Source organism: Manis javanica, chromosome 8, assembly GCF_040802235.1.
Source record: "Manis javanica isolate MJ-LG chromosome 8, MJ_LKY, whole genome shotgun sequence".
NCBI lineage: Eukaryota > Metazoa > Chordata > Mammalia > Pholidota > Manidae > Manis > Manis javanica.
Window position 1 is genome coordinate 87,160,132 of NC_133163.1, and position 22,309 is coordinate 87,182,440.

Below are 22,309 nucleotides of genomic sequence, written 5' to 3' on the forward strand. Positions count from 1 at the left end.
CTGCAGGAAAAGGGGATACAAATTGCCTGCAAATTACCCACAAGTCCCTGATGAGCCGGAGGAGAAAATTTCAGAGGCTTCGGTTCTTTCTTCAACAAACATGTCCATGTGTCTTCCTTTGCTGTGACACACAAACACCCAAGAGAAATTGTCCCTATAAAAACACTATTTTTGTTTCTTATCTTTGTTGTGTGTGTGGTAAAAGTACATGTGTAAATGCCAATTAACAGCCTTTATCATGTGTCAATAGTGTTCCATGTGTGATGTAGAACAGAAGAAGTATATGAGTTCTGATTGATGGGTTTATAATCGAAAGAAGAAAGTAGGTTTTATGCTATAAAACACATAGTGTTAATTTCATAGGTTGTGTAGTGAAAGCCTGTAAGTACTTGCTTGCATTGCTGATCTTAACATATATGCATTCCTTGAGAAGAAATACAGTAGAATAATGATAATAATAATAATGACTGATAACTTAGAAGTCTAAAAGGGGCAAGTTATACTTCTCTTCTAACTTAGAGTACATGAAGGTGATGTCCTAGACTTTGTACATACCTGACTTACAATATTGGCTTTCAAATACTATAACAGTACCACTCACAATACGATTGGCAAACCAGTGCTGGTCCTTAAACTTTTTCTTACATGTTTTGATGTGTTAAGTCCAGAAATTGAGAATACAGAAGTATTAGGCCAGGACAAACTGGAGGAAAACTGGGTCCTCAACACTGATAATTTGAGAAACATTATTCTAGAATGTTATAAAGCAATTGATGAAATAAATAGAAACCGCCTCTCTAAGCCTTAGGTTTCTCACCTGGAACATGGATTAAATGATAGCATTTACCTCTTGAGGCTGGATCTGAGAATTAAGGGAAGATAATGTATGTAAAGTGCTTACCATGGTACTTACCCTTGATAAGTGCTCCCTCCCACCCCCACATCGGCTCTTACTGTTATTGAATAACAAAGACTCTCAGTGGTGTCATTCTGAATTATGTGCACGTGGGTACAACTTCTGTTTGTCACAGGTCCTTGGTAAATACTGGCATCAACATGGTAACCTCCCTCTGGAATCAGGTCAGTTGGTTCAATGGCTTGGTGAATAGTGTTCATTCACCACTGATGTGCATGAAGCAACCCACATTTGGTTTTTGGTCTTCCCTGACTACTCCACCAACTACTGTACCGCTCCACCATCACAGTGTGGAATGTCCTTCTGTATGTTTCCTTTTATTTTCCTCAAGTCTTTAAGTTGAGTAATTGCTATAAGCCTCAACAACGGAATTATTCTGATTTTTGTATTCACTAAGCACAAGTATTATTTTGGAATCAGTATGCAATGACTTGTCACTCATGGATGGCAGATATGGATGGCAAACATGGATGGTAAACTTCAGTTTCAAAAGATGCATCACATTAGGTGGTGCTCCATAGGGCAAAGGAGAAAAATATGCAACCTCTTCTGGGCAAAGGGGTCAAACAAATTTTTTAAAGTGTGTTTTGATTAAGTGACAAAATCAAAGGTCACTGCCTCTTCAACAGGCATTGGTGATGGCCAAGGAAAGCTGTTGGCTATTTCACAGCATTAATGTTTAACTGAGGATAATTCAACCAAGAGTTTTTCCTTTTTGAACTACAATATGTTTGTAGGCTTTATAGTCGGACAAACTTAGGTCCCAATCACAGTTTTGCAATTTAACTGGACCCATCAGGCAAATTCTTTACTCTCTTTGAGCCTCAGTTTCCTAATCTATAAATCAGGGGCTGATGAGATAATGTTTGAGCATAATAGGAATTTAAATAATATTAACTCCCTTCTTTACTCAGTAAAGTTCAATTATTTTCTTTAAAATAATCAAGATGATTTTAACGAACTTCCATGAATAGAATCAGATTTTAAACTACAATAAAAATAATAGGTCAGTCCTTATTTTTAAAAACATGCATTCGATTTGACAGATTCAGTGAACAACAAACTGTTTAACAATGTGACCCACTCTTTCCAAGGTCAAGAATCTTCAATTGCTTTTCACTCTGCCTAGAACCCTTTGCTCCAGCCAGAATAACTTTCTCATGCGCGTGACTTGGCTCATTCTTATTTTTAGTCCTTTGTGTTTAGCACTCTTCTTGAAATGACCTTCTGATGCCTCCCTGCCAAACCCCACACTCCTTTCACATTGTTCATCATTCACGTTGTCCAGGGATTGGCAGAAGAAATTTGGTCAAGTGATTCACTCTAGCCCATCTTTCAGGACTGTAGTTTCTCTCAGGGAGCCGCTCACTAGTCTCCAGCTTGACATGTTTTCTTGTTTCCATTTCCTACGCCTTTTTCATATTTGTAGATTCTATCAGAACTATAAAGTGCCATTTTTGGGGGTTACAGTGAGGACATTCAAGATCAGAGAGGCTGTCACTTGCTCGAGGACACACAGTTTATAGCTGACTGTAAGCAGGTAGCCAGCTGTTTGGGTTTTGAGTTTGGCATTGTTTGCATTTCATGACCCTACTTCACTTAGTGGGGAAATGGCTGGTGTTACTGGCTGGCTTACTAAGAAACAGTGGGGGAACATCAAGGATGGGAAAGCAGCTCTAGAAGGAGTTAGCAGATGAGGACCATGGAGTGTGATTTGAAAGATGGGGCAGGAGAGAGGAAGGAAAGAAAGGGGAAAAAAGTGCCTCAAAGAATAATTGGCTTACAACAATCATTTCACATTAAAAGAAAATAAAAAACACCTAAACACCACCACCACATTTCTGCTTTGCTTCTATTTTGTGCTTAATAAACACAAATTACTGTCATTGCCAATGAAAACAGCAACATAACTGTGCTTTTCCCCCCGGCACTGACTCTAAACAATCTACTGGATTTGGGTCCACATTGTAAACTGCCAACATGTTAAAAATGAAAACAGAAAAACAAACCTGGCCTTTTCCTTAATGGTGTGAGGGTGACTGCAGGACAAGAGCCAGAGAGAAGAGTTTCTATAAAAAAATAACTAGTACAAACATCCTCAAACTGATGTTTTCTATAAAAATCTGTTGGCTGTGAATTAGAAAGAGTGAAGTGGGGAAGGAGAAAGGAATGGGGGATCAAGTGGTGTCTGCTTATCGTCAGCTAGCTTTCATGTAAAAGTCATGGCAGGGTCAGCAACACACTAGCCAGGTGGCAACTCCAGGCCACGCTGCCATAAATAAATAGTTATGTACTAATGTCACACAACGAGGGTTAGATGCAAAGCATATGGGAAGAAAACATTCTGAAGCAAATATTTAAAAAAATTATGATTACTAAATTCAGGATCTACTGTTGGTACTGGACTTTGAGAAGTCTGGGAGAAAAAAAAAGCAGTAAAGCTTTTTTAAAAACCTGGACTAAAAGATTCTTTGAAATGTAGATTGTTCCCTTTCAAAAAAAATCCTTAACCTTTGGCCTAAGAGAGTGTGACTTTTTGGAGCAGTAATTATGCATTACTGAGAGGGAGCCAGAGCACAGACCCTGGAGCAAAATTTAAGGACTTTAAGCTCTATCCCTGTTGCTTACTTGTTCTCATGACCTCCGGGACGTTGTTCATCCTTTTCATGCCTCAGTTTATTCACCCTGTACAAAAGGGAGGAACAGGATGATAATGGCCATAGTACCTGCCTCACAGGAAGTTACAAAGTCAGTCAATGCGTGGGCAGCAAAGAATACCTGGTAAAGGACAGGTCCACGTGACATGCCATTATCAAGGAGTCTTACATAAGCTATTTAGTTTACACAGACTCTACTGAACGCTTTGCTCAGGAATCTGTTCTTCGTACTATCCTATTTAATCTTAACGATAACCCCTGAATTAAAAGGCAGTTTTACAGACAAAGGAACTTAAGTTTTAGATGGATTAAGGAATCCAAGGGGGTATATCTAGGCTTAATTTCCAAGCCAGGCCTTCTTCCAGGTTTAAAAAACAACAAAACCCCATTTACACATTCTTTAAAATCAAAACACGTTTTTTTTCATTTGCTTAAAATGTTCAAGTTTTTCAAGAAACAACACAGTGTATGGCCTCCTAAGAACCAAACGGGTCTTTAAAAGGAGATAAAAGGAGGGGCTGATATCCTAATTGCCTCAGAAGAGCTGAATCCCCTCACAGCACTTGTACAAAACAGATTAGAGTAATTCCTTCCCTGACTCATTTCTCCAAACATTTATTGAGCGCTTACTATTTTCTGAGAGCTGGGGATACAAATACGAGTTAAGAAATGATTTCAGTCTTTGAGCACCTGTGGGGAGTGAGAGTGATACTCTTTATTGCAGGCTGATTGATGTCTAATTTATTTTCTAGTCTGTTTCCCAAAATGGCCAAAATTGCCTCCCACGCGAGCTGCACAAACTCTTGGCCTCCGCTCTACAAAGTTAAGCAGTCTGTTTACAGCGATCCTAGCGGGTTTTACTGCTCCGCTCAGGCTTGCAGAGTGCGGCGAGACTTTACTACAGTGAAGACGTGCTTTCTGTGTAGGTCGGTCTCCGATTGGAGCTGCGCTAAAACGGGCGCGTTTGGAATCGTCTTCAAATCGCGCGCTTTGGCAGTGGCTCTACGGGCTCAAGCTGAAGATCGCGGGGCACCCCACGTGCTCTGCCGCCTGGCCTATGTGCCTGGACTCCGTGGCTTCTGTCAAGTGGGAAAGTAATAACTCCATGAACATCCCAGCTTGATCCCGGATGGGCGCTGCCAGGACTCCTACCCACTGAGACTTAGGAGCCACCTCTGCGGGCGGCCACTACTTCCTGGTTAGTTTGCCCTTAACTAACATGGCGGCCGTTGTCTTCGGCAGGGTCTACTGCGGCTGCTCAGAAAGCCAAGGTTGGGCGATCGGGTCTACAGCCCTCCCTCTGCCGCGGAGCTGCCGAGTGAAACCCGGGCTGTGTCGCTAGGGGTGAAAGGGGTATAGGGTAAAGCCACGCAAGACGAGGATCCAGAGCCTTGGTGCTGTGTGCCTACCCCTCATCTCCGGGCACCAAGGCTGCTCGAGCCCAGGGTGTTTTTTTTCTGTGTTCTCGCCACCTCCCAGTCCCTGGCCCAACATGATACTGACCAAAGCCCAGTACGACGAGATAGCACAGTGCCTAGTGTCTGTGCCACCTACCAGGCAAAGTCTGAGGAAGCTGAAGCAGAGGTTCCCCAGGTAAGTGCACACCTCTCCCCTCTCACAGACCTTTGCCCGCAGCAGCTGCGCCTGGGTAGCCCAGCCAGCGCTTAGGAACCACGTGTCACACATGAGTTGGGAGGAACCCGAGTGTCAGGTGTTAGGAGATCAAGGATGGTGGAAAGGTTTCTTCTTTCCCTTGCCTTCCACAGGAGACTCTCAATGGGTGAATCCCCGGCAGTCTTTTAAGGCCTTGCAATTCAACAAATGTTGCTTGTGCTGGGTGATGGGTGCACATAGTAGGTACTCCATAAATATCTAGTGGTTACTTGACAGATACTAGGAATAGGTGTCAGGGCCCTCTCAAAGTGTTTCAGAAGTGCAGTTTCAGAAGGAGGAAATGGAGGACCCTTCTCAGTCGTACCCTGGAAACACAAGAGAGTACAGGCCTACAGCAATTCACAGACATCAAGAGTTCTCAGTCTAATTAAGACTGGTGCCCTAGAGGTTCCACTTTTGGGTCATGATTGGCCATTTGTATAACCAAATTATACTCATTCCAGGTTTATTTCATAATTCCCTCCTCCTCAAAAAGTCTTTCTTAATTGATTTTATGATTATCCAACTTTCTAAGAAAGGACTTGAGGAATTTTTCTACTATAGATTTTATCATTTTAAAGATGTATAAACTGATGCCCAGTACAGGACAACTAGGTTATTTGTGCTATTGTAAAAGTATAGAATCTTTACTTCAAACCAAATCCAAATTTGTACTATTTTGTTTTGAGGCATTGAGCACTTTAGCCCCTTGAGCAGACGTCACCATAGAAGAATTTTCTTGAGAAAAGAGAGATTATTGGAAAAATTGAAGTACAAATTGAAAGTCTTATGATCTAAGTTTTTTGACTCACTTTTCCTAATCTTTAAAGTGAAGGGATCTCTTTCTAATATTATCCAGATTTAATTTAGGGCAATTTTTATCCCTTTATAGTCTTTAAGATTTTTATTAGACTTGCTAACAAGGAACAAAATTGACAAATTGAAGTTTAATTTTCTGTCATTAACTCTCGCCAGCTCTGCCAATGAACGGTGAAATGGATGAAAGGCTGGTCAGATTAGGGAACAGGTAGATTTTTCTGGGAAGATTTAAGATAGAGCACACATTTAGATATTCTGCTCTTGTTGTGTACTTATCTGAGCACTGTATTTTTGCTTCTCTTTCTTTTCCTCCCAACCTTTTTCTTTCTTTCCTTTCCATAGCAAATACTTTGTCCTTTCCATAAGAGGTAACCTCCTTGTACTCTTATGATAGAGTTATGAAGTACACTTAATTGAAGGACTCCCTTTGGGGTAACATGCTGTCTAGCTTATTTTCTTACGCTCTTTTTTTCTTACTTATGGTGTGCCCAAATAATTTTCACTTCTCCCAAATACCTTTCAGGGAATAGCTCTTTTTTCACTGGAAACTTTATGTAGAGAGGCCACATCATTAATGGTAAAAGAAGGAATTAAAGAGCCAGTTAGCAGCAGAGATGTTTGATAGCCAAACAGTGTCTAGAATACAAGTTTCTTGACTTTCCAGAGTTCTATACTAAGCTGCATTGATTCGTTTCATATTGATAATAATAACAATAGTGGAAATTGATTTTTGGTGGCATTCACATACATTGAGTTCTAAAAAAGTTGAAGTACAAAAAAGTTGCTAAAAAGACTTATTTTCCTGATTTTAAAAGTAGTAATACAAATAAATTATTCATAATCACATAGCCCAGAAAATTTCTGTACCATTTTATTTACTTCCTTCTAGTCTTTTTTCAGTTTAATATGTCTACGAAATAGTGTGTAGATCTTGCTTTTTTCGCATAATATACTGTGAGTAGTCCTCATTTTTAAAAATTATTCATAATTTGTTTCTTATAACCAATAAAGCACATTCTAGATGTACTATCCATTTTCTTATTGTTGGACACCAAGTATATTGTTTTTCTAATTTTCTGATATTATTTTTGTATGTATGTAATGCTAAGTCTGCTTATTTTCTTACTTTAGAGTCTCAGTAGTTGGGAATGGCCATATCAACAATTTTCAAGCTTTGATCTCCACATCTCTTTGCATTCTAAGGACCCCAGAGAACTTATGTTTATGTGGATTATCTATTGATATTTACCAAAATATAAGTTCAAAGTGAAAACTTTTAAAATTTTGCTTATTAATTTATTTGAAAATAACAATAGACTCATTACATATTAACATTTTTATGATTATTAACCATCATTTCAAAAACGGCATTGTTTTACACTTTTGCAAATCTCTTTAATGCCTGCCTTAACAGAAGGAAGACACACTTGCTTCTGTATTCAACCTGTTGTGATATGTTGTCCTGATTAAAGAATATGAAGAAGCTCTGACCTCAAATACATAGTTGGAAAAGGGAAGAGTAATAGGCTTTTCAGATAATTGTGGATATTGCTGTTAATATATAAAACCCATTAAGTGGTATTTTCTTAAAGGTTAATTGCAATGTGGAATGTGAAACCACATCATGGAACTTTTCACACTGTTGCATTCATTCCATTGGCCTGTCTTGAACTCTGAGCGCATCTTTTACCTGTGCATGATTTTAATCATCATGTATTGTTCATTCGCAAAACGTTAGTTGTGAGTTATGCAAACCTGCCAAATGTTGTCCCCTTTTACTCCACAGTATCAAAAAATCACATTTGTTAATATCCCCACTGATCTTCATCAGAAAAGTCTGTAAGACTTAAAGCTGTCAAGCTTATGGTAATGGATACCGAGTTTTCCAATATTTGAATTTTCCCTTGAAAGCTCAAATTTTGTCACTGGCAACAGATACTATCAGTTATTTTCCTTGAAGTGACAGACTCACATTATTTACTTTGAGAAAATGTCTACCAGATACCCAGATCTGAATAATCGTACTTTGTTCATCAGTCATTCATGTAAAAATGGTGTTCCATGGAAAAAGCGGTTACTTCAGCTTAATCATACAAGTGTTCTCCCTCAAGACAGCCATCACACGCAATACATGTGCTTTGTGTTTACTTTATATTTTGTCCTCCAGAACATTAATAAGATGTGTATTCAAGGGTTGAAATTTAATCAAATTAATAAGAGAATCTTTAGATATTCTTATGCGAAACTGGCTTCCCCCCCCACCACCACCCCTGCAAGTGTGTGGTAGTGAAGAATACAGTGACTCTTAGGACAGTGATGCCAGGCCTTGATTTGTACTCAGGAGCCGGCAGTTTTACCTACGATTGTTTTCATACCATCAAAGCAAATGTCACCCAGGGGAAAAGGCAAATCATGTCTTATTATTTCTATATAAAAAAATTTTGACCTGTAGTCCCTTGAGAGGGTCTCAAGGACTCTAGGAGTCCATTGACTACAATTTGACTGGCTCTCAATTCAAAACATATTTATGCTTTGAAGGATTTTGATGGTGTATTGACAAATTACTATAAAAAATACTGTGTTAATCCTATTACCAGAAGGGCATGGGAGTATCTGTCTGCAACTTTTGCCACTACTGAATAGTCATCGTTCAATCTTTAGTATGATGGATCAAGAATGACATCTCATTTGCATTTCTGATTATTATATATTGTATATCTTGCCAATTGTTTATTGGCCATTTAATTATCTTCTTGGGTTACCTGTCTCATGTCATTTGCCTAATTTTCTGTCAGCATGTTTGCTATTATTGTTTATTGATTTGTTATTGTTTATTGATCTGCATATGTTAAGGATATTTATCCTTTATGTCATATATATAAAAAATACATCATATTTGTTGTAGATATTTTCCCAGTTGTTGGCTTTAAAATATTACTTTTTATATGCTTATTTTTAAGTTTATGTTTTTTTGCTGAGGAAGTTCTTTCCTGTCCTTTAATTGTGAAAAAGAAATCTTTTACCTAAGTTTTCTTCTAGGTTCTTTATGGCTTTCTTTCTTATTCTTAATTCATCTTTCTAACTGAAATTTAGTGTATGCTCAAAGGTAAAGATGTAGCTGAATTTTTATTTTATACTGTGGCTTCTACTTGTCAGCCTTATTTTTCCATGACTTCTTTGTTTTCACCGAAGTTATAAATTTATGTTTTTTCTAAGTCAGTATATGTTGACCTTAGGCAGTCCCCTTAACCACTCTGTTCTCAGAATCCTCTAGTTTAAAATGGCAGATAGGATATTGTGATATCTAGTATTTTACAATTCCAAAATTCACCCTTCCTGTATTCTGTTTTGCAGTTTTATAGTAAGTTGGCCCTTTGGCCCCAAGAACATTGGACATGTTTTTAAGTACTTCCTAAGGATACATTCATTGATTTGCATCTCCCAGCTTATTTCTTTGACCTCCTTATTCATGTAGAAGCCCCCAGCCGAATCACCTATTACTTAGAAAATTATATTTTACATTATATTTTTCTGCCAAACATTACTTATGTATCTAATTATATATATATGTACACTAACACACACATATATATACAGATGCACACACATATATATATACATACATATATATGGATATCTATCATATTTTGAAATAATTTTAAACTTACAGAAAAGTTGCAGAAATATGTAGAGAATTCCCCTATACGTTTCACCCAGATTCCACTAATGTTAACATCTTATATAACCATAGTACAATTGTCAAAATCTGGAATTTAATTTTAATACAATACAGTTAATTAATATGCAGGCCTGTTTTGAATTTTGCTAGTTTTTTCACTAATGTCCCTTTCTATTCCAGGATCACACAAGATTTAGTTTTTAAATCATCTTGGTCTCCTCCAATCTTTGGCTGTTTCTTACTGAGTTCTTGTCTTTTATGTTCTTGATACTTTTGAAGAGTACTGGTCAGTTATTTTGTAGAATGTCCCTAAGTTTGTGCCTGATATTTTCTCCTGATTAGATTGAAGGCAAACGTTTTTGGCAAGAATACCTCAGAAATGATATTATGCCTATCACAGTGCACCATAGCAGGGGATGTTTGACTTCATATGTCTTAACATTGGTGAGGTTAACCTTATTCACTTGGTTAAAGTGTGGTGTCCGCCAGGTTTCTCTGTTATAAACATACTATTGTTCCCTTTCCAGTAATTACCCTGTGGGGATATCCTTTGAGACAATGCAGTTATCCCATTTCTCACATCACACATTTCCCCATTGATTTTAGTATCTATCAGTAGTTCTTGTGTGGAGCAGTTATTCCTGGTATTTGCCTGATGTTGATTTTCTTCTTCTTTCCTTGGAACACACCTCCAAATAATGTCTCAACCACCACCATTTTATGTAAAACAGTCCATCTGACAGAGCCCATAATTTGTACTGGTACTTGGGGTTGATCCACCTCCAAGTGGCATTAGGTCTATAGTAACTTACTATATGCGCATGATGTTTGTGGCACTATTTGGGTATTTTTTTGAAAACAAGGTAATGAAGTAATTAATCTTGAATAACTTGTAATCTGAGGAAAGAGTTTAAGACATATCCAGTAACTATAAATTATTAAAATCATAGAAGTTAGAAACCGAAGGATTTGTTGAGGAGTTAGTTCGTATATTGTATTAGTCAAGTGGGATTCTTAGAGGAGATATGCTTTTGTTGGAAATTCTTCTGCTGGTAAACTAAGCCCTTTGGTACAAGTTTAATTTTCCCCTGAGTTGCCTAGCCATGCATTAGTGCTTTGATGGCTATTTATGCCAATTCTAATGACTCACACATCAAACTCTTGATACCATAAATCTCTAAGCAAATAAGTGGTTTTATCATATTGCTGTATCTTTTCCCTAGTTATCCTAGCTCAAATTTTTCTAATGATGCCTTCCACATTTCTAAGCACGATTCTTTGTCTTAGCCCACAACATCCATAGTTTTCCCACTCTTGCATCACAGTTACAGCAACCATTCACTCACATGAGCCTGTTCCTAGAGAAATCTCAAAAAGGAGTAGTTACAAACTTGTTTGGCTGGGCTCCCTGTTCTTAAACCAATATGGTTGGTTCATTTTCTTGAGATCTTCACCTGCCTCCATTTAAGAACTGGAGTTAAGGCTGGCTTTACTGTGTATTTGCGTGTGGTGAACTTAGTGATTCTTAATAGTGGCCCTAGGGGACCAGTCTGGTTAGGAGTGGAGTAGCTAAGGGACTTGCTTGGGACAAGCACAGCAATTTTACTTAACTTTCATATTTAGTTAGGGTGGTGTAGTGTAATTTGGTGCTGCAATTGGCTACAGTTGTCCTTTTTGAACAATGTTCTCCCCTACCCTCAGTGATGCATTTCAAGTTGTCTATTTTCCCCATGCGGAATCTTGTATTCTGTTTTGTTTCCTGTAACAACTTGTTCTTGGGAAATGACTTGGGTCTGCCTCTTTTTATCTGAGTCCCAGTTACCTCATCTGTAAAGGGAAAGATGAAACGCCACAGCTAAGAAGTAGAAGAGGCAGGGTTGACACCCAGGCAGAGTCTGACTCCAGATTCTTACTCTTACTTTCACTTTGCTGCCTCTCCCTGTACAGTTCCTTATGGCTGTGGCAAGGATTAAGTGAAATAAGGCATGTAAAACATGTAGCATAGTGTAGAAGTCCTGGTAAGTGTTTAATGGATGGTACAGTAGAAGAAATGTCTGAGTAGTAACCTTTTGAAATACATAAAACAAAATTTTGCTTTGATACGGATTGGTTGGTTGTATGTCTGTGAACACATAGATCTGACCATTAGTTGAATATGGCCCAGATATCAGGAACTTGCCTTACATCTTTCATAGTGATATATAATGTCATTTTTTTAAAAACCTTCTTAACCTAGATTTACTGATTTGTAATTTTAATAATCTTAGTGGGACATTGCAGTGTATAATACTGTAGAGTTTACTTAGATTGGAAGATTATTTCTATTAGCATTATTCTTTCAATTGAGAATTGTTTTTCAATTTGTGGCCAACTTTCTATATTTCTGATAATATGGTGGAGCAGAGTTCCAGAATAATTCATGAGAGTGGCTAATAAAGGTAGAAAAAGTCAACTTTTTATTGAACTGGAAATTCTTTTGGTGGTTTTGCTGAAGAAATGTAATTAATTTACATGACCTTCAAAAATAATACTCATAAACTCAGGAAATATGTCTAGAAATATTTATGTGATCATTAGGACAAATTGGAAAAGAAGTTGTTCTACAAGTTGGCCTAAGAAAAGAATATGATTATTTCATGTATTTTCTTTAGGCGTTTTTATTCCATAAAGTTTCAGGTTTTTATTTTGTTGCTGAGTTGTAGACTAGCTTTAAAGACCTTTTCTGGAAGGTTATTTTGTTAAGTATATGGCACCTTCACTTTCTAAGAGGTGCTCAGCTTTTATCAGATATCTGTGTTCCCTTTGATTTGCATAATTGCAAAAATGAGATAAGCTTGAATCTCCTGCAAAGAAGTATTTAGAAAAACCTCTGATAATGTTACTCTGAGAAGAACTCACATGTGGACTATATTTGTTAATAGTTTGAGGGGGAAAATTTCATTTTATTAGATTATTGGCTTCATTTTTAAGTCTATATTCAGGCATCCAACTTAAGTCTATAAGTAATAACCCATACCAGCATATTGTTCATACACTAAAGAGGGATTATGTATTTCCCTAGGAGAAATATGTTTAATAGATGTCTGTATAGGGCAATAATATTTCATTGTTTGAGTTTCAACAAAGTTGACTGAATTTACCATTAGGTTAACAACATTATCTAGATTCTTATTTCCAGAAGGAACTAAAGTATACATTAAGGTAAAAATACATTTAACCTTTAATTTATAACATTTTCAATTTTTATTTGCACTTTGGTGGGCACGTTTGGAGCTCTTCACGTGCAGATTACAAAAGTTTCTCCAAAGGATCTGCATACCTCCCTTATTTCAGTTTCAGTGATTTATGGAGCATTGGATTGAGATAGCAGTAAGATTATCTGGTCAAACTGGTTAATATTCTGGATGGGAAAACCGAGGGAGGGTGCCCCTTGGTGATGACCAAAGTCACTCATCTGGAGGCAGAACTCTTCCTTCATGCCCTTCAACTGGAAAACACATACACACTTCTCTCCTTCCAAGAGCCAGGAGTTACCAACCAGGAGTGAATGAAGGAAGCTGGCTTCCTTGGGTTGTGACAGAGTGAAAAGACAGTCATATGCACTAACAGGGCAGCCGCAGCTTTGTGCCGTCTGTTGCCACGCAGGGATTTGGGCCCAGTGCTTCCAGGTCTTCTGTTCTCTAGAGAGCAGCTCCAGATCTTATTTTTTTAGGAAAAAATCCTGAGTTTTAAATGTTGTCAATTTGTTTGAATTTTAAAAACCCTGTGTAGGCCAACAGTTTTCTGGCCAAACAGAAGTCGTCTGTGGGCTGAATTTGGCCTACAGCCAGTCGGTGCTGAAGCTGGCTCTTTCCAGCTTGTGAGAGCCAATTGTAAGCATCTTCTCCCGACTGTGACCTCATATTAGTAGCTTAAAATTTGCCCCGGTGGGAGTGTTTACACCACAGAAATTGGCAAACACTGCAGACCTGGGCTGCCCCACCCCTCCCCACTGCCACCAAAGGCATTTCTTAAGCTCCCCACCCTGCTGCATACCATCACCAGTTTGAGACTTTTATGCATTGCACATTATGGCCCTGTGGTATGTCTTTTCCAGAATTTTCTTAATCCCATTTATTCTACTTTTATAGTTTCTTTTCCTGAAAAGGGCATAACATACTTATATCTGTATCTCATTCTTACAGTATTTTTGTGAGTGCTAAATTTTGTCCCTTTTTTTCTTTTTTTTGTCCACAGAGAGGATACATATTTTTGTCCCCCACTGTAGTGTGAAACTAGAATTCCAGTCTTGAGCCTTAACAGCCTGTTATATTGTAGGTATTATGGTACATATCAAAGTGGACATTTGAGTGAAGTGCCTGAACAAAATGCTGCTTGGTTAAAAAAAAAAAGCCGTATACATAGTTCTCATTTAGGAAAATTAATCCCTTTCAAAACAGATTAAGTAGCTAAATTTAGGGATATTACAGTCATCCTTCATTTTTTGTAGGAATTTAGAAATGCTCCAATGGTAGACCTGAGGGTTTGTCATGTCAGGAACTCCTTTTAGAGAAACTTCAAGCTTAGTTGTTACATCTTCAATTGGCGGTAACTCCAGTATAAAAAGAAAATAAGCCATCTGTGCAATTACAGTGAAAAACAATGGGAAGATACCTGATTGATTACAATTTGATTTAGTAAAATTGTATAAAGACCCAGTTATAACATGTTTGAATGTGACCATTTCTTTTCTACATCTAAAGTATCCATAATAAAATAATATGACAAACAACTAAAACAAATGAGCAGTAAAATAAATAATATTAGGCAAGAATATGTGCGTTTTAGAATGAAAAGGGGAATTCTGTGTGAGGATAGGCTCACATGGGGGGCCGGGGAGGTGCTGACCAGCTGGTACTGAGTTTGGCAGTTATCACAGCCTGTGCTTGACCTTCGGTGGCTTATTTAGCTCTCTCTGCTGACGGTTAATTATTTTGTAAATTGATAGAAGGCAAAACCCTGTTATTGTGGACTCTGGGAGACTGTTCAGTTTTTTGCTCTAAAGGCACTTTTATATACTGGTTTAAAGAACTTGATTGTGGAAATAGACATACGAATTCTGGCTTCATGACTTACTTGCTGGGTGACCTTGGGTAACTTTCTTGACCTCTTGATACCTTAGTGTCCTTATTTATAAAATGGGATTGTCATGATCTTGAACTGAGATAGTGCTTATAAAATGATTAGTACAACTCCAAATATTGTTTTAAATACATTTTTGCTGCTGCTGTTATGTTTGTTACCATTACTGATTTAAGGATGTACACTGTAGTGGTGTTTATGCTTATAATAATGGGACTCAGAATATTAGAACTGAAAAAATGTTGCCTAAAACCAGCCCCTTTATTTTTTAGGTTTCCAAAATGTTATTTTTCTTTCTCCCCACTGGGTAATAGGAAACCTACTTTTTTAGTAAATTATGATGAAGTCCTTGGATGTTACTGGCAACCAAGATGTGATATTACATTGATGACAAATGGGCATATTTAGGTTTAGATTGATTCCCTCTTCCCACGTATAGAAATGATTATGTAACATGGTCCCTGACAAGAATAAGTGGGAATATGTAAGTCTGAGAATTTTTAACTATTTTCTTATCTAATTACTTTTCTCAAATGGAATCCACCATGTTCTGGAAACTCTTTTACATTTTTACCTCACCTTGATTATAAGGCAGTTACGAATTTATGAAAGATATATGAGTGAATAGCGTTTTTGGAGTCAGAGTTCTGCTACCAGGAAGCTCGAGTCCAGTAACATGTGAGTTCAGGTATACATCTTTCAGGGCATGGAGATTTTGTAAGATGCCCTGGATCATCACCTGACTGTGAGCACTGATTTTAGTGTTTAATATAGGTATGAATACATTTAAAGAATGAGTGCTTTAAATAGTCTTAAAATCTATTCATGGTACTAATACTGATTATGAAAAGGCCTGTTAGTAAACACAAAGAAATTACATAAACTTTTTAAAGGAAATAGATATATTGTCCCAGGCTTTGGTTATTATTAATTACCATGTATTCTAGGATGCTGTCCACAAAGAATTTGCATAATTTATCTTATTTATGCAGTTCTGCTGACCATATAGTTGCAGTAATAAAGAGTTGGACAAGACAGTAATTCTTTCCCCTTCCTTTTCTGTTTTATTATAGAGCATATCTTCCACTGAGCTCTAGGTCCTAGAGAGGCTTAGGTTTAGACTGACTTCACTTAAGCAGCTTAGGTCAGTTTGGAATTAAAGTGTTAAAACTAGTTAGGATCTTCCTGTTTTTTTAAAGAAATGATACTTAGGAATTTGAGTGACACTCTGAAAAATAGTTGCCTGTAGCCAAAGATTATAAAAGTAAAAGTCATAATTATACTACACTTTGTATTTTGAGGACAGTTATTGGCCATATAGCTCCTCTGAAGTATGAATACAAGCTTAATAAGTTTTATTTCATTTTAGAAGCATGTTAGGAGTCTGTATTTGGTACTTTCTCATGAAAAATATTTTTCATGTGATAGCTTTTCAGACAATTGTTTTCTGCACTGTATTACAATGGTACAATAAATTGCTGAATATACTGTCTCCTGAATATGACTTTACCATGAAAAATTTGATGCATGGAGAAGGAAAGGTTGGAATACATCAACCTTTTCTGACAAGGGACTTTGAATTTTGACCTAATACAGGTGACCTTTGTGCACAATAAAAGTGAGCTTAATCTTGAGGTCAAGGTTGAGGTGAATGGCAGGGCAGTGTGATGGAGCGCCAACTGATTGTGGATACTTCAGAGCCTACCTAACACTTGGCTAAAAGGGAGTCAGGGAGTCTGGCACTTTTCTTTTCCTTTTTTTTTAGCATTTCCAGGAGCTTAGTTATAGCCAGTTGTTTAGCTCTTTAACATCGTCTGGTTTCCTCAAAGCTCAGCTATCTGTTTAGTTGTGGTAAGTTCATCTGTTTATTTATAAAGTTTACTGTCTCTGAGTCAAAGATATGAGTGTGCTAATATTTTTCTGTTCCATAGCTAAGCCATAGCTAAAAATAAACATGTTCTTGTGGTTTATAGAAAAGACAGCTGACATATATAACCTTGGAACTGAAAATATATATTCTCTTAAAAGGTTTCTTTCTTTGACAAGTTGAACTTTTGTCACCTAACTTTGGAGCTGTCAGAAGAATTTTTAAGTAGGTTGTGCTTTTATCTAGATCATAATTAAGAGAACTGTCATGAATTATTGTCCTCAGAGGTTTAGATGGTTTAGAGACTGGTTATTCCCTTGAAAGTTCCTTTGCAATGCATCTACTAATAGGTTTACATTATAATAGTATATGACAAAATATTTTTAAGGTTTTGCCTGATGTACATAGAAGGAAAATTTTTTAACACATAAATTTCACCGTTAGATACCTCAACTGTTTTGTCATAGTTGAAATTACACCTTTGCAAACATTAGGAAAGAAACCTGCCAGTGTTACATTGTCCAAACATTTACCTCATGAATATTCTGCCCAAATAACTGGGTGATGCAAACAAACCGCCGGGGAAGAGTGTCAGAGACTTTAATGGAACGAACTTCTTCTCTTTTAATCGAGCCTGCAAAATATATTCCCTGGGACTGATCAGCTCTGAAGCGCTGAGGTTTGGTGATTAGAATGGCAGGAAACCATGCTTTCAGGACATAATGAATTGAGGAGGCCATCCATCATTCGTTAGCATATGCTGAAACGTGGGCTATATGTGCAGAGGCCTGTGATTTAGTAAATACCAGAGAGATGAATAGAGCTTACCCACAAGGGAAGATATTGCTGTCCTTCAGCAGCCTGAGACCCAGACGCCTGCTGAGAAGGCCATCTGACGGCTGATCATCAGTAACTGGCCTGTCACAGTCAGCGGTGCCCACCGACCATCGCCTGGATATTAAATGCATTTTTAATATCTGCTTCAGTAGATTTAATGAAGAAAATTTAGTTTCCCTACTCCAAGCACTGCCTCTTCAAGTGTTCTAAAGCATGGACTCTTGCCTACACAAGAGAAGGGGAAGACCATGCTGGCAGTTAGGAGAGCTGATTGAAAAGGACACACAGATGAAATAATGCACGAATAAAAAATGCTTTCAGCAGAGGTGGCATCCTGTTGAATGCAAAAAGCTCATTTTTTCTGTAAAAAGAGGTTTGGGGTGAGTTCCTTAGGCCCTAACTCCCTTCTTCCCTCATAGGCCCTTTCCCTAGGAGGGTTGAACCTGCTGGTAAAGGATGAGAGCCTACTGACCTGAATGGAAATGTCAGAAGGGAATGTTCCCTTTGGCGTAATTTGGGTACAGAGACTCCATTTTAAATTCGTTTTGTGTTTCGCGATAGTGTTTGATTCCTAGGATTTTTGCATGAAGGTGTAAAGTAGGGTTTTTGTTACCTGGTTGCTTCCACAGTTTTGAATGTTGAACTTTACTCTTTAGTTGTAGTAGATTTTTGTCTTGGTGTCATGCAGAATAGTTCAAAATGGATATGAAAAAAACTAGTTGACAACTTGATTGAAAGGTGCTCTTACGTTTTCTTAGATTGTAAGGTTTCTTTAAAAATTGTAATTTTAAATTGTTCTATTTTTATATTCCAGCAAAGTGTGTAAATTCATTCTTTTTAATGAGTTTCAGTGTTGATGTTATTTACTACAAAACAGCAAGACAACCAATTAGATATTGTTGCAAGCATGCACTTTAAGGGTTTCCCCTCTTGTTTTTTTTTTTTTTTAATCCAGAATATGCTCTCATGTTCACAGAAGAAGAAGCTACGGAATGGGACCTATAAATCCAATTCCTGCATGTGTCAAAACAGTAATGTATTAAATGCGTATTATTATAAAAATTTAAGACATGTCTTAAACACACTTACATTTTTATAACACATGGCAATATTAAATAATACATTTCCTTGTTAGCATCTGTTTGCCGTCATTGTTGGCAAGACCTATGATTTATTGCTTAAATTAATGACCAAGACCATTTTGAACCTGATATATGCCCCTAAGCTTATTACATCACTAAATAAAATAAAATGTATGCACTTGTGACAGAGTTATTTTTATAATTGTTTGTCCCTTTAAGTGCCCTATTCAGTGATTCACTGAAAGGTTCATAATGGTTGGCTTGTAACCAGAAAAAAATTTCAGAAAGGTAAAATATATTTCTAGAAATAAAATGCCAGAGTGGTGGTGATGATAGGGTTCCTAGCAAGAATTTGCAACACTCAAACTCGGGCTTTTCTTCAGTGCTCTTAATTAGCTCTGTTGAATCTTACTGATGCACAGTCCCAACACCATCCCAGCTCTTGAGGCTTTCTGTTAAGGCCTAGTGCCCATCTTCGTATAAATCCTTCGACATGGGTAAAGTGTTTTGCTCTGACAGGAAGCCACAAGGGTTACATTGTTCTTTACAAAGGATTTTTCAGGTGCCATTATCACCGTGCACTAAACTGAGCAAGACTATTTTCCTATTTTTAGTTCTTTTCTTTGGGGAGATGAAATTTTACTGTTTTTATATTGAACTCTATTTGACTTCGTAGTCTTTATCTTTCCTTTCTGAGGGTGCAGCATGATAGACCTTTCAGTATTTTTACAGTAACTTGTTACTCATCTAAAGTCACTCTGTTGCCTGACTTACCACACCATATAATATGGCTTTGGGGTGTTCTTGCTCCACATGAGCTTTCTCAGGGCCTGTCATCTCTCCTGGCAGGGATGGTGAGGCAAAGGGTTTGAGGAGCATAAGCCTTGCTCTGGACAGCAAGTGTCTACACTTTGAAACATAATGGAGCTTCTTTGGGAGCCTGAGGGTAATACTTGCGGGATGATTATTATTTTGTAGCTGTCTTGGGGCTATTATCACCCATACATGGAAACAAAACTTATTTTCTTTGCCTTATCTTCATCTTACTTTTACTGTATTGTAAACAAAGTACTCCATTAGAAATTGAAGCAGTTTTTTTGTTTGTTTTCCCCTTAATAGTCTTTCCCAGGGCAGTTGAAAGTATTTAATGGTTCTCCCAAAAATGATCAGGCCAACAAACATTCGTGTTTTTTCTTGAAAAGCTATAGTGACCTTTTCTACTTTGGGTCCTCGTCTCCCAATTCTCATCTTCCTATCATCCTTTTCATCTCATCTTCCTTGACTAGGAAGCCTGCCTTCAGGTAAAACATGTTAAAGGAAAATTGATGAAAAGGAGCCTCAAAGTGCCAGTATTTAATTTCCTCTCTCTCTCTCTGTTTTACACTCCCGTACCCTAACTTTTCTTTGTCTCTTGAATATCTGTTAAAGGTCACTAATTTCTTTCTATTCTTTTTCTTTGACCATTGTAGTTAACTTTTACTTGTTCATTTGGAATGTATACATTACTGACTTTTACTTCCTATTGGACTGATCGTGAATTCCTCGAGGATATGAGCTATGAATTATGCTGTGATTTTATCTCCCAACTCCTTTCTTTATGCCTCGCATGGTATTATGGTCTTTTATGCATTCAGTGAATTCTTGCTATCTTTCTAATATGAGCCCATGCTTGTTTTTTTGGATCTGTTCTGAGGAGATCACTTAAAGGCATGTATCTCCTTTTTGGCTAGCATTGTTCTATCTAGTACCATACAAAGGACTTGCTGATCTTCCCTAAGATTGTTTCTTAAGCCCAGATGTTCAAGTCCTATTTAAAAATATTAAAATATTCAGTAGGCAGCTAAGTACTTAGCCTAGTGTACTACTTAACACTAAATGAAAATAAAATCTAACACAGACATGGAGCCATTTGTTATATTTTAGTAGATGAAGCAATGGCTGTGTAAACCTTAACCTTGTAATTTTGTGAGTTCCACTTTATCATGTAGCTGTAAGGGTAATCAAAATAAATCACAGGAGATGAATAAATATTTTCTAGTGCTTTCTCTGTGCTTTCCAGAAGTGATGCTTGATCCATGAAATTTTAGTAAGTGTATTAAATAAAACAATATGACGTGCTGTGTGTCAGATCTGATAAATTATCCGGTATAGGACATTTATACAACATATGTTGAGCTGCTATGTGAACAGCTTAATGACTATAAATTATGTTAATCTGTCTTGCCATTTTTACATTTTGTTAAAAATCTCACTATTTGTATTATAGATATTTATACACACACACACACACACATATACATATATAACTGGGGTGAGCAGGGATAAGAAGAAGGCATAAGAAAGGCGCAGGCCATCTCTGCAGTGTTCTGACAGTGATCCGGGGCTCCTCAGCTGTGCAGTGTACATAACACAGATGTTGGGGAGTCATCTGTCAGCCATGCCTCTCCTATGGAGTTAAAGTTCTAGAGGGAAAAGAATTTGACACAGTGCTGTCACTGTTACATTTTCACAATAGAAGAGCATGCAAATATTGAACCTCCTGCTTAGCAGTAGTGCCCTGTCTAATGTCTGTGCTGGTCAGAATAAAAAATCATGGGTGCATCTTGGGCTCAGAGATCTGACAAAGGTCATGCTATGTTGGGCATTTGAATTGGAAATTGTCTGGACTTAGATTTTATAAAGCTCCCACTGTTGTGTGTGGGGAGAATTTCAGCAGGGTTTTGTCCCTGGAGAGGCCTCTTAGGCCCTTTTCTGTCCTATGAATGAATTTAGATGTGAGGGTTACTCCTGCCTTAAAACTGTTAAGTTCATTTTGCATATGTCCCTAGAGAGAAAGACTGGCAGATGCTTTTGTCTTGGAAGTGTTTAAAAGAAAACTGCAGAGCAGTAACAAGAGAGAAAAGGGGCCCTATGTGGAGTCCCAGAACATTTTGGAAATGGCCAATATGCAGTTTTCATCAGTGTGAAGGCGGGGTGCAATATGGTGCCTGCAGCCCACAGGGGAATATGAATGTTGATTAAGCATACTCCCAGGCTTTGAGATTCTGAAAGCAGTGTCAGAATAATGGATGTTGAGCAAATGTCAAGCATTTGTTAATTTCTCTGTTATTTGGAGTTTATCTACCATGATCAATCAAATAAACTAGTCCTTCTCTCTTGTGGCATGTGTCATTGATATGGTGATTAGGTGGCTAGAGAGACCTTCTGCTTTTTTTCCAGGTAACAGATTATAAACAAGTAGACAGAACTTTTCTATTGAAGATTTGTTTATGGCTTGGTTTAGTAGAAACTTGGGTATTAACTTAGTGCTTTGGTGGTGGTATAAAAATCTGTGGCCACATGCCAAAGATATTAACTCTGGTGCTATTTAACCAAAAGAGCAGGTACTAGGTTTCCATCTAAATATAGTGTTCGTAGTTGATAAAACTTCAATGTAAAACTGGGTGAAAGAAATTCGATCCTGGAAGAATTCTGACCAAATTAACATTTGTAGATAGAGTCTTTGATCTTTATTTATTTATTTATTTATTTATTTACTTTTTTCCCAGTTTCAGTGGTTAATTCCAATTCAGTTACTGACTTTTATTCTTGAGAGTCAGTCAGTAGATTTACTTCACTTGGTTCAAAGTAATTTCTTCCCATTATTTTTAGGAAGCAATGCGACACTGTTTTGATGTC

General features: G+C 37.4%; 1 protein-coding gene across 9 annotated transcripts in view; it reads left to right on the forward strand.

Moving 5' to 3' along the window:
- The first annotated feature begins 4,459 nt into the window (after positions 1 to 4,459).
- Positions 4,460 to 22,309, forward strand: part of CDIN1 (CDAN1 interacting nuclease 1) — a 209,106-nt gene continuing 191,256 nt past the window's right edge. Inside the window, exons 1-2 of one of the 9 annotated variants that reach the window (XM_073211595.1) lie at positions 4,784 to 5,166; positions 18,505 to 18,585. In XM_073211595.1, coding sequence (XP_073067696.1) covers positions 5,066 to 5,166; positions 18,505 to 18,585 — 182 coding nt within the window. In that variant the 5' untranslated portion in view covers positions 4,784 to 5,065. The other 8 variants (XM_036998437.2, XM_017641605.3, XM_036998443.2 and 5 more) reach the window with 8 other exon arrangements.